Genomic DNA, 14089 nt, shown 5'->3' on the forward strand with positions numbered 1-14089 from the left:
GGGGAATTTCTTCAAGAAATGAGAAGGATCTCGCATACCGACAGAAAAATAATCCACAGAAATAATATATAAGATGAGTTATTGAAGAAAAGCGTTTTTATTTTTTAAAATTTATACAATTTGTTATCGCAGGCGGCTTGAACCGTTATGGCTTAGATGGCAGCATGTGTTCATCATTTAACCAAACGGTTAAAATACAAAATCAGCTGAACTATGTTAGCTTTTCGAATGTAGTAAAATGCGACTGTCTATTTGTTTTTTTGCCGAAAGGAAAAAAAAAAGATATTTTACCCATCAAGTTGTTAGTAATTTTAATGCTTTACTTCATATTCTAATAAATATTTAATAGTTTAACTAAATGAAAAGCGTCATTTCAATTTGTGGTAGAAGTTTTTTTTTATTTGTACAAAGGGTCAAAAACGGTCATTAGAAGAATCTACATTTCAGCATGCGACTCTTTTCTTTATTCTTTTTTTTTTCTGAACAAAAAACTATTTCATTGTACATTGTAGTCTGAAATCTTGAACCTGATACCTATATTTTCGCTTACATTATGCTTTAGATTTCTGACCGGAGTCAAAGCTTCAAAAAAAAAAAAACAATTAAGAATTGATATAGTTACATGTTGCATCAAGTTTTCGTAACAGCAAAGGGCGTATCCATCTCATTTATTTTGTTATCTCACTTGTATTAGTTATTGTTTTTATGTGTTCATGTAATGCGTGATATTTCTCTAATTTTTTGATGCAGATCGTCCGGGCCGGGCCCGAACACTCGTTCTTCTGGTTGCCATTCAAACGCTCTGCCAATCGAGCTATTCAGCTCTGTTGTATATAGCGCAAGTTAAACTTATAAATTTAACCGAAAACCTCAATGCGGTGCTTTAAAACATGTTTTTTTGACAGAAAAAAAAAAAAAAAAAACAATTTTTGGACCGTGGGTCTATTTTTCGTCATTAGCCTGCACGATAAGCTTTAAAAGAGATGTAAATCAAAGAAATCGATCAAGAATTGAGGAAGATCTCGCATAGGAGCAAAAAACAGGGTACAGAAATAATATATAAGGATTTTATTTTTGTAGCTTGCGAATTTCCAGTGATAATAACAAGTAGCTTTTCATCAAGACACAAGAACCAGCTTCAGGGGTACAGCGAATGGCAGGTATCATTAAGGTGACATACGCATTTAGTTAACAACGATTCATGTTCTATGTAGTATTCATTTAAATTAAGTAAACAAATTCTTTTTCTCGGTAACCAGAAAAACAAAAGTGTCGGCGGATGAATAGCAAGATAAGAGGGATTATTTGAGGATGGCAGGGGATGGGTAGGGGCTCTAGGCAAGACTAGAGGGAATTTTAGAGATTTTTATAGTTACCAATCACTTGTTTAGCTAATGTTATTCAACTTTTACCACCCATTTGAAAACTCATAAACTGTCTTAATTTAAAAAAAATTCTACAGTACTAAATTTCGCCAATACATATGTAACTAAAACATGTCTACACTGTAAAAAATCTCGGAAAACTCTGCTGAATATACAAAAAAGTTTTCCGTAATACACAGATTCGTACGCCCTCCGCAGTTTTCTGCTATAATCAAAAACGTTTCCCGTTTAGCAAGAAAGTAAGAGTCGACGCATGCGCAGGTGACACGGCAATTTTATAGTCCAGCAGCAATTCTAAACTGAAACTTTCGAAAGCACGCAATGAAAACAACTGCTGACTCATGTATGCAAAGTAACACTCATCAAGGGGATTAGTAGAAGTTTTGTTCCTCGCATGAGTTCACTGAAGATAATGTTAAAGTCTTATATTTTCTTGCTTATGTATCGTCATGAGATTGAATTTGAAGCTATGTCACTTATTTTTAAGTACGAAGTGCAAATTCTCGACGCATGCTCGCGGAAGGAATACTAACTGAAATTAAAAACCAAATAATTGCCGAGAGGACGCCATGTAACTTCATTGCGTCGCATAACTTGTGTAGGTAATTTTTCTTGGATACTTTTCTTCTTTCTACCAAATGGGTAATTTTTGTTGGCAGAATTTTATTCTGTCATAAAAATCACCTTTTTGGTGACCAAAGCCTGCAAAAGACCACCACCGACGAATAGGTAAGTCGCTTTGCAACTCTATTACTTTAAAGAGATTTAGTTCATATAAATCTCGTTAAAAAAAACTATTTTCTTCAGTATAATTTTTTCGTTGTGAACTATTGCAATTTGAAAATATTTTACATTACATAGAACACATATTTAAAGTGCAAGTGTGTCTAGTTTTATTCTGTAAAATTTATGAATTGAAGATTATAAAAAAATTTAAATAAGTGTTATTGTTGTTTTTATGTGTCAATCTCAGTTAATATTTGGCTGAACATTTATGTATCAAGCATTATGAATTAAATGTTTTTTTTTTTTTTTTTTTTTTTTTTTTTTTTTTTTATTTCCAATGGCTGGCAGGAAGAAAAGGTTACAAAGAACAAAATAGCAAAAACAAACACAATACACAGAACAAGGAAAAATACAGAAACAATAGGGTGAAATATTTAGCTGCCGATACGCTCTCTTGCTTCCCAATAACGGTCACACAGGCTACGTCTGGAAAGCTGGGTGCAAGTGTGCAGGTGACGAATGTCCATTTCTTCGTTTGAATTGCAAAGGGGACAATTGGGACTCTTCACAATCCTTAAGCGGTAAAGATGTTTTGGTAAACAGTCATGGCCAGTTAAAAGTCGAAACAAAGCCACTGACTCTGCTCTTGGTGCTGAAGGGACAAAATCACGGTTTATAAACCAAGCTTTGTGGTTGCTTCTAGCTTTTAGGTCTTGCCAAAAAAAAAACTCTTGATTTTTTTCTCATATATAACTTTATTGCATTGAATGAGACTGGCTCATTTGGTAGTTGAATAATAGCAGACCCCCTCTTGGCCAGAGCATCAGCAAGCTCATTTCCTCTAATCCCACAGTGTGCAGGGATCCACTGCAACACCACTTTTATATTCTGCTGCACCAGATCGTTAATGAAACTGCGACATTCAGAAATTTCCTGCGATTTGCAGCTAGCATTTAAATGTTATAATATGCAAATTGTCAGGTTTGATAGTTTGTCTTTAAGGTTGCATGTTTTCATTCTCTTGTAAACAGTGTAGCTAGATTGTATGGAGTAAAAAAAAAAACTATCTCTTGTAATTAGGAACATAGTGCTTCAGTATTATCTAAATGACGATATCTCTTTAAATATTTGCATTAGCGAAACGCTTTAAATTAGTTAAATGTGTATTAATTTATTTAAAAAATAAATACATATATGTATTTAAAAGTGTCTTCATTTTTTTCGTTTTACGAGCCTCAATTTTACTAAAAGCAAAAAAAAAAAAAAAAAGACTTAATAAAATAATTTTGTATTTTTACACCATATTAAAGTATTTGACTTATAATTTATATGATACTTTGATTTATAATGTATATGATACTTTGATTTATAATGTATATGATGTTGCTTTTTCAAGGGGGGGGGGGCGCTTCATAGCATTTTATGGGTGCACCATCACTCTTATGGTGGGGGGGGGGGTATTCTCGTATATATGAAATGGAATAATCATGTAATAGAGTTCAATGTTTTAATAAATAAAATATATAATGCATTTTGCGCACACTGTAAAAATAAAATCAGTAACCTATTTTGAGTAAGTATTTATATTTGTGATGAGCTGGAAAAGGGCAAGAACAGAAGAATCAATCCGAATGGTTCCAGCAGAGGGACTTGGTGTCATATTTAAATTCATCAATTTCTCTGTTGGTACTTTTCGGTACACTTTGTTCGTCAGAGAAATTGACTTGAGGTGAACGAATTCCGGAACGCGAAGGGTAGGTAAGTCCTGTCAAATTTTATCCAAAGATAAAAGCTATCAAGTTTGATACAAGATATGTTTTTAAATTCTGCATTAAAAATACAATATGTTGATAGTTTTGTCTTGAAAATATTGAGAGAAAAACTGAAGTTTAAGATTGTTTAACAAACAATCCCCACTTTTCAGAAGGTACCCCCACTCCAATTCCCCGACGATTTTGTGATTAGGAATGAAACTAGTAGATTATTTCATAATTTTTCAAAAATTTATAACTGTGCATATGTTATGCTGTTAACCATGCTATTTGTCATTAGAAATTCCAAAAAAATAATAATAAAATCCACGAATGATTCTAAAATTGCTTGTATTATTGCTCTTAGATATGAAAGAATTCAAACTGATATGGTATGCAATACTATAATAAGGAATTATATTTTAGAAAAAATCACGGAAAAAGGATTCCGAAATTCTCGGAAACGTTTTTGAAAATTGTTTGGAGAATTCCGAAATACTCGGAAACGTTTTCGAAACTTTCATGAACCACAGCTGCACAGAATACTCAGAAACATTTCTGGAAACTACGGAAAGAGGATTCCGAAATACTCAGAAACGTTTCTGAAAATTACGGAAAGAGGATTCCGAAATACTCAGACACGTTTCTGGACATTACAGAAAGAGGATTCCGAAATACTCAGATACGTTTCCGGACATTACAGAAAGAGAATTCCGAAATACTCAGAAACGTTTTCGAAAATTTCATGAACCGCAGCTGCACGATATACTCAGAAACGTTTCCGAATTTTTTTTACAGTGTAGTAAATGCGTAAAATACTGGAAACAGACAGCTTTTGTTGGTATAAGTGTCGTTGAAGAATAGTAAATTTAAGTGTTACCTGTAGAGCTAAAGCGGTGCTGTAAAGAGTGCCGAAACTGCCATCCGATTGTTGCCACTCACTGATGTTCTTCGCTACATCCGTCTTCAGTAACTTCCACTCGTCGATATTCGTCGTGTCTCCCTGTGTTCTGCAGGATATGGCTAGTAAGGCATACGCTTGAACATCTGCAATATGTTCAAGGAATTAATTGATACAAAAAAAGATCATAAAACAGTTGCCTGTTTCAACAACTAGCATCATGCGTTAAATTATAAGCAAAATTATTCACAAAAAAAAACCAAAAATTTTTTTCCTTGTCGTTTTATTTATATCTGCGAATCAAACTATACAACAAATTTTAGAATGATGAAAAGATTTCTATCCACTTTTGTTCATAATTGGCTTTTGCGAAAGAAAAAAAAAATGACCTACAAATTTTTGGGAAGAATCGGCATACTTTAGGGGGTCATCACACTCAAAAAGAAAAGATGAAGAAGAGAGAAAGAAAGAAAGAAAAGAAAGAAAAAGAATAGAAAGAAAAAGAAAAGAAAGAAAAAAAAGTAGAAAAAAGTTATCAAGAACTAGAAATTTCAGGTTGATAAAAAGTGGACGTGATTGAACTACATGAACTATAAAAAGAATTAGCTGAGTTAATAAAATACTTCAGTTTCGCACACAAAGTTTAAATAGCTTCTTCAAAGAATAACTATTATTATATTTTTACTAAAAAAGTTAAGAGGGATTTTTTTTTTTTAATTGAAAAGTATTACCAATAAAGTATGGAATTAATGTGAAGAAACAATGTTGCTCTCATGCAACGTTTATGTTTCCCCAAGCATGATTTTTTTTTTTTTATTTTGTAGTTCTTTTTAAAATGTTGGTTTCCATAGTATATATTCTCTTAACATCTATTGTTGGTTCACATTTTACGCTCTTTCACGTGAAAAAAAAATATTTGCCTTACTTTTCAGTCTGTATTGTCAAAGTGCCAGTTAGATTTTCAAGGAGCTAAAGAAATCTGATGTGAACACATAGAGTAAAGAAATTACATAGAGAGGCCTCGCTATACTAAGAAATTGAAGCCGGAAGTTGCACCGCTGTATCCCAACATCCTTAGCTTCTTGGGATACATCTTGATTCAAAACACTTTATTACTGAATCTCAATTGGTTGTTAATTTAAACTTAGATATCGTTGCAAGTTTATGAAGCACGTTTTTGAAATTGCATTAAAACATGAATTAAAATGCAAACCAATCCGCCAGCTACTTTATACGGTCCGATTGGTAAAAACTATTCTCGCGAAGCGATCATGTTATCATAACCCCTCTCATCATTGCACCGCTGTATCCCATAATTCCGGCTTCAATTTCATCTCCTTTTTACTATAGACGAGGCCTCTCTATGTATACTTCTTTACTCTATGTGTGGACCCTACATGACTTCTTTATCTGAAAATAAATGTCTGAGTGTAGTCATGTACGCACATTGGAAGTAATGCTCTTTAGAGGTATAATATATTTCTCTCTTTCTTTTCTTTTTTTTTTCACAAATTTTCAGACACCTCTGCCTGTGAAGTATGGTAAATATAGCGAGCAGCTTTTTCAAATGTAAATAAATACATCTGAAATCGATAAATTACAACAACGGAAACGAAACAGAATGAGCAAAAGAATCAAAAATACATTATAAAAATTATTTACAATGAGCCGGAAGGTCATTTTACATTTCACCCTCCCCCCCCCCCCTAGTTTAGTGCGAACTAAAGCAGAAAAGAGAGTTTTTATAGAGATTCAACGTGTATACAAGGTTAAATCCCTGATGAACGGAAATTTCACAAAACTTTTCGGAACCGTGTCCCATCCTGTTAGGTGATGTTGAAGTTATATCGCCAAATGTCATAAAATTGCCATTTCTATCGCCAATTCCTTGTAGATAAGAATGAACGAATTCTGTAAAGGTTGTTTTGCATCTTACAAAAATTTATTAATAAAAGGAAACTGTGTTGCAGAAGTTTAACCGTCATGTATGCATTGAATGACTTTTAATGACCTTTGATTTTTTAGCACATTGACAAGATTCGAACAAATATGTTAAATTCTTCGAAATATGTTGACGCTACAGTTTCTTGCTCGCACGCTTTCTTTGGTTTTCCTGTTTATGTGATATCGCTCAAGCGTGAATCTCAAGTTGTTTCTTTCAAACTTATTGTCCTTTATTTGTTTATTCACATTCTTCAAGTATCATCTTCATATCTCAATGATTTGATACTTGTAAATATCGAAAAGATTTGGATATATCTTTATAGCAAACTAGCAGTACCCGCACAGCGATGCCCGTGCTAAAAAACTTAATGGAAGTCCGTTGAATGAAAAAAAAAATTGACGCCCTCTCCCCCTCTGATGTAAAATGATCATTTTTCTTTGTATAAAATGCGTACACATTTTTTCAAAGAAAAAAAAACCTATTAAGGTTTCTTTGGAATTTAAAACTTTTCGTCAAATCATTAAATTAAATTTACAGTTGCTTTAAAACTCAATTTAGCGAGTGAAGCGGTTTTTACTACAATTTAAAATATTTCGCAAATAAACAAAAAAAAAAAAAAAAAAGATATCAAATAATATCTTTCAAATGTAAAAATAGTTCCGCAACTCTATTGTTTATCGCCAAACTCGCCCAGCAACCACGCTCTCATAATCCATCCGTCTAACGAAAAAAAAAAAAATCTAATTTGAATTCTGAAACTTTGAATTCAAATTATGTTTTTCGCAATCACGAGTATGTGTATGTAGGCGTGTGTGTTTGTGTGTGGGGGTATGTGTTTGTGTGTACGGGTTATGTGTATGTGTGTGTAGGCATGTGTGTTTGTGTCTGTGTGCAAGCATGAATATGTGGATAGTTGTGTGTATGTTTTTGTGTGTGTATGTGCGGGTGTCTGTATGTATGCGTGTATGTATGTGTTTGTATGCGTGTGTGTATGTGTTTGTGCAGGTGTATGTGTGTGCATGTGTTTCTGTGTGTGTGTGAGTAGTTGTGTATGTATGCGCGTGCGTGTAGGACATGGATGCAACCTGGAGACGGCTTTCGCTAGGGGTGCAGCATCGTGAGGAGCACGTCGACGGTGATGGTGCGGAGGGTGGCGGTGGGAAAAATCAAAGGAACGTCAAAAACAGTCAAGTGAGAACAATAAGCAATCGTGATTGCTCAAAAAACATCCAGTGGAACATTCAAAATCATCGTCAGAAAAAAGGGAGAAACTGTCGTACATTTGCCCAACCCCCGCGTTGCGGAGTCTGCGGGGATGAAGTTCGTTTAAAATATGTACACCTTATCACAGTTCAAAACCCTAAACGAAGCGAGATATTTTTAGTATAACTAATCGCAAAAATGTTTTTGTTTTGAAAATAAATGTAAAGATTAAATGCTGTTTTGAATATATATTGTTTACAATGTCATTGGTATTCTATTGTATTGTTAAACTCACCTTTCGTTAGGAGATTGCGTTATGTTGCGACGATCATCCATCTTCTGTTAGTTTCATTACTTTTTCTACTATCACTTAACGCTTAAAGCTGACCCAAAGAGTAAAGAAACAGAATTTCCCCGAGCATGCGCGCTGTTGTCGTACGCGCGAACGAAAGGAATGCCAGGCGAGAGTTGCGCCGTTACGCGTTATGTGACAAATCGGTTTACCCTCCCATAAGAAGTTATCACTTCAGAAGCATCCCAAACTTCCACCTCCCAACATCATTTAAGTTCTTCTAAAATTACATTTTAAGAGGTCAATTTTGAAAAATTACTGGCGCACCATTGCCTGGATTTTATTCGAAAAAATTGTGAAGTACAGCATTTCACATTCACGGAATTTTAGGCACTGTAATGCGTCGGGCTGAAATTTGTTATGCGGGGGTTTATATCAAGACCCGCTGTTCCTCTCACGATCGGCACATCGAATGTGAAATAACATTATCTCGGATACAAGCAGGGGCGTGCGCAGAAATTTTGGGGCACGTCACAAATGACTTTTCCGGGCCCCCACCCTCCATATTGTTTGTCCCTATATTTCACCCCTAGTTTAAAAAATATTGGGTCCCCTTCAGGCTCGAGCTCGGGTCAACAGGTATCCCTCCCCCCTCCCGTGCACGCCCCTAGATACAAACCAATAGAGGTTCTTTTTAAAATGACTTTGTGACGTGTTGAATCGTTATTAGTTCTCTTCTTTCCGTTGATCATAATAGAAAGAATGAAATTGTGAGGATAATTTAATACTCCTTATCTCAAAAAGTGTTTAATTCCCACTGAGAGCAGCAGGGAAGATGACTAAACGATGCGGCGAACTTCAAAGCGCTGCCGATTCTATGGGTCGGGTCCAGAGGCCTTCGCCTTTCAAAAAGCACCCCGTATCAGCCGCACCCGAAAACAAGAGAAAGAGAAGTGTCCTGTCTTCAGCTTCTATCTTATCTGGGAAGAAGGGAGGCCATTCTCTCAAGCTGTCACATGACACATCTACTTATCCAGCGAGGTTCTTTCGGTTTCCTCCAATGATGGTGTTAATGATAGCGAAAACCGTGAGGCAAAAAGGGTTAACCGTTTAATGCCCATAAGTTTTGTGGGAGAGTATGGACATTATTTATACATAAAATCTTAGAGGAGGAATTAGAAACTGGAGGGAGCAAAGTTCAGTCATTAATTTAGGAAACGTAGAGGCAAAGATCTCAAGCCATACGGTTCAACCAAAGACACGTTTTTCGTGAAACAAGTGAAAGAAACCTGATTTCCTCCAATACTTTATTTTAAAATGTATCACGTGACTTGAGATTCTTGCTTCAACCTTTTTTTCGATCTCAATGCATAAAATTACTAAATGGTGACGTACATATCACGTATGTCAAGTTCTGTGATAAGTTGCTTAGTAGATTTTTTGCTTATGGGTGAAACATATGTGTCTAGTATATGGTGCATAAGAAATACAAAACTACAACTATTTTTCAAGATTTGATTAATTCATTATTCAACTCGAAAATATCTGAATAATTATTCACCATTACCTACGTTTGATCTCCGATTAAAAAAGGTAATTTTGAATAAAGAATGTATGCATAAAAGTATGGATGCAAACGTATTTTATTTGTGATGTTTTCAAACGAAATTATGGTGTGGCACTAAGTAGTTAAGACAGCCGTGGTTCAACTATTTTTAACCTCTTTATTGGGGTAATGGAGAAAGTTCCGGCAGCAGAATTTTCTTCAGCAGTCTGCGACGTAAATTAACAATTCAGAAAATTTCTGCCGGATAATCCAACATTAGATTAATTGCACAATTTAAATCGCCTCCGAGAAATATTTAAAAATAAGATGTAAAACTACAAGTGCGCGCTACCTGTGGGTTATATCTCAGAAAATAAGGTACAAATCTTCATTCGCTGAAATTTAAGTTTTTATTTTTTCATTAAAAAATGTTAGTTTTTTCTTTCTCCTCTAACTAAGAAATAGTCTGCAGATTTTTCCCAGGACCTGTTGTAGATATAGCGTATTTTCATTTTCGGAAGATAGTTAATTTTTCAAAATCCTTGAACTTACTGACATAACTTGAGGGGGGAGAATATATAATGAAATAGGGCTCAATTTCCGATGAATTTTGATATAAAAATCAAGGTAATGGGATTATTTTTTAAGTAGATATTCAACAAAATTAAAACGGGTCATGTAGGTCTGACCAATCAGGTAGAACAATAGAAATCAACACGACAAGAAATATAAACCTCAGTCTGGTCGGAGTGAGAGATGAGCAGCAATCTTTTTGCTTGCTGGAAGAAGTACAGCACAGTTTATTGTTGTATTACTGATTACATTTTGCCTTTTTACATACATAATCAAAGAGATCGTTGTTTCCCATTTAAAGTTTATCCGTACATGGCTCCACATTAGAAACAAATAAAAGCAAATTGACTTCAAGCGATAACAGATGATGACATTAAAATGCGAAAATATATTAGCTAAAAATAAGCCAGCTATGACCGCTACTTTTTTTTCTTTCTAAGCAAATTACTTTCTAAATATTTTCGTCTCTCTTTATTCTTCTGCGACTCTTTTTTAATTCGAAAGGTTTTCGCTTTGAGGCGTTCTGCGCCTTAGTTTATAACGTAAATAAACAAACAGGTTCCAGTTTTGCATGAACCTTAATCAAAAATATCAATTTGAAAAAAAAAAAAAAAGATCATGAGAAGTAACCAAAGTAAACCATTTTATCTGCAAAAAATCGAACAGCATAAAAACGTGTATACGTGCTACAGGAGACACAACGGGCGGAGCGCGGGTCACGCGAAGAGGTCGCTTTTATCAGGACTGATTCAGGATTGATGAAATGTAATCGAAAGATCGACGAAGACGTGACTCAGCCAGCATTCGAACCCTGAGAAACGACATTCAGATCACAGTCGGATGACGAGATTGAATGTTTTGAATTTAAGAAAAGAAAAAGAGAGAACTACGAAATGAAAATTATTTGGATTGATAAAAGTTACTTCCTTGCGTCTTTCCACGTAAATATATTTTTTGATTGCTTAAACACAGCTACAAAAGATTCTAGAAAAATATATTTTTTTCTTTTTCTTTTCGTATGGATTGCAGTATTAAAACCGCAGCCGTAGAATAGCATTTTCAGTTTTGTAGAAATCTATGCCACATTTTTTGATTTCTTGTGCAAAACTGTACAAAAATCTAGTAAAATAATTTTCCTTTCCGTTTTAGGAGGATTGCAATAATAGAACCCCGCCTATAGGAGAAAACCATTTAAATAGTTTTCGAATTCTTATCCACAACTATTCCAAAATCTTGAAAAATAACATGTTTTTTCTATTTTCCATAGCTGCTATTGCAAACTCTATACCTCCAAGACAACCTTTCGATTCATTGTTGATATAAGAATACTTATATCCAGAGATATCGTTAACGCCTCAAGCATTTCACGCATTGAAAATCGGAAATTCGCTGCAAAATATTATATATTTTCACGTTTTGTACTTTAAATTTCAAGAATCGAGAAAAAAGGGGAAAATAAATGCTATTGGAGTTTTTAACAATGGCATTTGAGTGCTTTGTTTTTTTTTTTAAATATAAAACGCAAAAACCCGAAAAGGTAAAAATCACAAGATGGGTACACACCTCTTTCTTCCCCTACCACTAAAATAATATATATTGTTTTAAATGGAATTGATCAGTGTTATGATCTTATCCAAGATATATCTTTACGTGCTGTAAAAACATTTTGAACATTTGAAACGATAAATGGTGAAAGTATAGCTAAGAAAAGCATGAAAATATTTTCACACATGTTTCAGAATTAAAAGGAACCACTTTTTCAATGAGAAACACGTCTGGAGCTTTCAACGTAGAGTAGCAGTCGTCAATAAAGGGAGAGGAGAAAAAAAAAAAAAAAAAAAAACAGACACCGGAAGACGTCTAAAAAAAGTATTTTACCTGTGAGTTTTTTTTTTTTTTTTTTTTCAATTTCTCTAAGCAGTTGCTTTTCACGGCAAAGAAACGCTGTATTGTTTGTAGTTTTGCTTTATGCGGATCAAAAGAATCCATACCTCACGTCCAACTTCGTCAATAAATAAACGTTATTTATCGCTTGCAAGAAAGATTCAAGCGAGAAGGAATGTAACCAGTTTGACATAAATATGATAATATGAAAATACAATTTCGAATCGCAAAGCTATAACCCTAAAGTCACCAGAAAGGAAATGTTTTTCACTTGGAAGTTCAGTGCCCTCGTCTGTAATTCCAGAAAGAAACCCTCACAGACCAATTAAACTGTCAGCCAACAGTATCCGTTTTCTTGAAAGTAATCCTCATCCGCTCAATATCCCAGGCGAGAAAACAAATGACAAAATAAACTAGTCCTCCTCCTTCTCACTACCTCTCGCCGAACTCTTTTGATATTTATTCAGTAATTTACGTTGAATAAATTTTGTTTTCTCTACCGTCATTCAGGTTAACTTTGAATTACAATAAGGGCTGCAGACTCGGAGTCGGACTGAGTTTGGGGTACAGGAGTCGGGAGTCCAAGGTACAAAATTACAAGAGCAGTAGCGTAACTATGGGGTCTAGCGCCCCTGGCGAACTAAAGAAATTGCTCCCCCTTCCAGGGTCGCCCACATGGGAAGTCACCGGAGGTCATTGTGACCTCAAACAAATTTTTTTTTTTTGAACATTTTGGTTAGTTGATTCGACAATTAGGAGGCAGCATTGTAATTTTTTTTTCTTGTTTTCTTTTTTAGAATCGTTTTCAATGATGCCCAATGTTACTTCTCAGTAGATGTTATGTATGGGTCTCTTTTTCTTGCGAGTTTTTTTTCTTTTTTTTTCATTTCTTAAAAGCATTTTTCAAATTATATGATCAAAAAAAAAAGCTCCTCTTAAATAAAACTTTTTTTAATCAGTTGAAATGTCGCCCCCTGACTGCTGCGCCCCTGGCGAGAGTCACTCCTGCCAACCCCTAGTTACCCTACTTTACAAGAGTCTGAGTCGGTTATTTTCCCTCAAAGTCCGCGACTCTGCCAGTGCTTGTGGAGTCGGAGTCGGACTGATTTTGGGCAAAGAAGTCTGAATCGGAATCAAAGGTTCTTAAATTGTCGGAGTCAAAGGCTTTAAAATTTCCGGACTCAGAGTCGGAGCCGGTCATTTTCCCTCTTTCTCTGCAGCCCTGGTTACAACTTCTCTATTTTATAAACTGTTCCACTCATCCTCATACATATAATAGCGAATAGTAACGCTCCTGACGTCATCAACAATGAAACTCGCTCCACGACATGATAATTTGATAATATTTTTTGGTAATGTTTGACATGTAAGAAATGCTTTACTTTGACGAGGCTGAACTGGATCCGGTATCTTAACTGTTTTACTAGTAAGACTTTCACTCTAAGATAATGAAGAAACAAAAACAATTAATGCTATCTATCGGAGTTTAGGGTTAATCCACTGGTGTTGGGATTAAAATTTCAACTATCAAAATATCACCAAACAGGCAATTGCTTCTCCCAAATGTAGAAGCAATTTTCACACGTCTACCTTGACGGGCTATTTTCTAGTATTTTTATCGTTTTATTGTATTTTTTGTACAAAAAACAAACTTAAGCTTTAAGGTAGAGACGAGTTAAAATGTATTAGCATGTCACTATTTCGACAATTTCCGGAAAAGTCGTTACAAGCTTCTCTTTTCGTTACAGCCAAAGTTCTCTAGAAAAGTTATTGATCTTCTTTGCTTTTGATAAGCTGATAGCTTTTTGTTTGGCAACAAGTTCTATTGAATGGAATTTGTTCAATATGTTTCTCAAAAACTGCCCATTCTTTTGAATCTACTT

At 34.7% G+C, this 14089-nt stretch overlaps 1 protein-coding gene across 1 annotated transcript in view; it reads right to left on the reverse strand.

The window, feature by feature from the left end:
- Nucleotides 1-14089, reverse strand: part of LOC129235299 (cobalamin binding intrinsic factor-like) — a 133529-nt gene that overhangs the window by 18377 nt on the left and 101063 nt on the right. The window contains exon 6 of the mRNA XM_054869028.1: nt 4743-4909. Coding sequence (XP_054725003.1) covers nt 4743-4909 — 167 coding nt within the window. The remainder of the gene's footprint in view (nt 1-4742; nt 4910-14089) is intronic.

The sequence above is a fragment of the Uloborus diversus genome, chromosome 2, assembly GCF_026930045.1.
Source record: "Uloborus diversus isolate 005 chromosome 2, Udiv.v.3.1, whole genome shotgun sequence".
NCBI lineage: Eukaryota > Metazoa > Arthropoda > Arachnida > Araneae > Uloboridae > Uloborus > Uloborus diversus.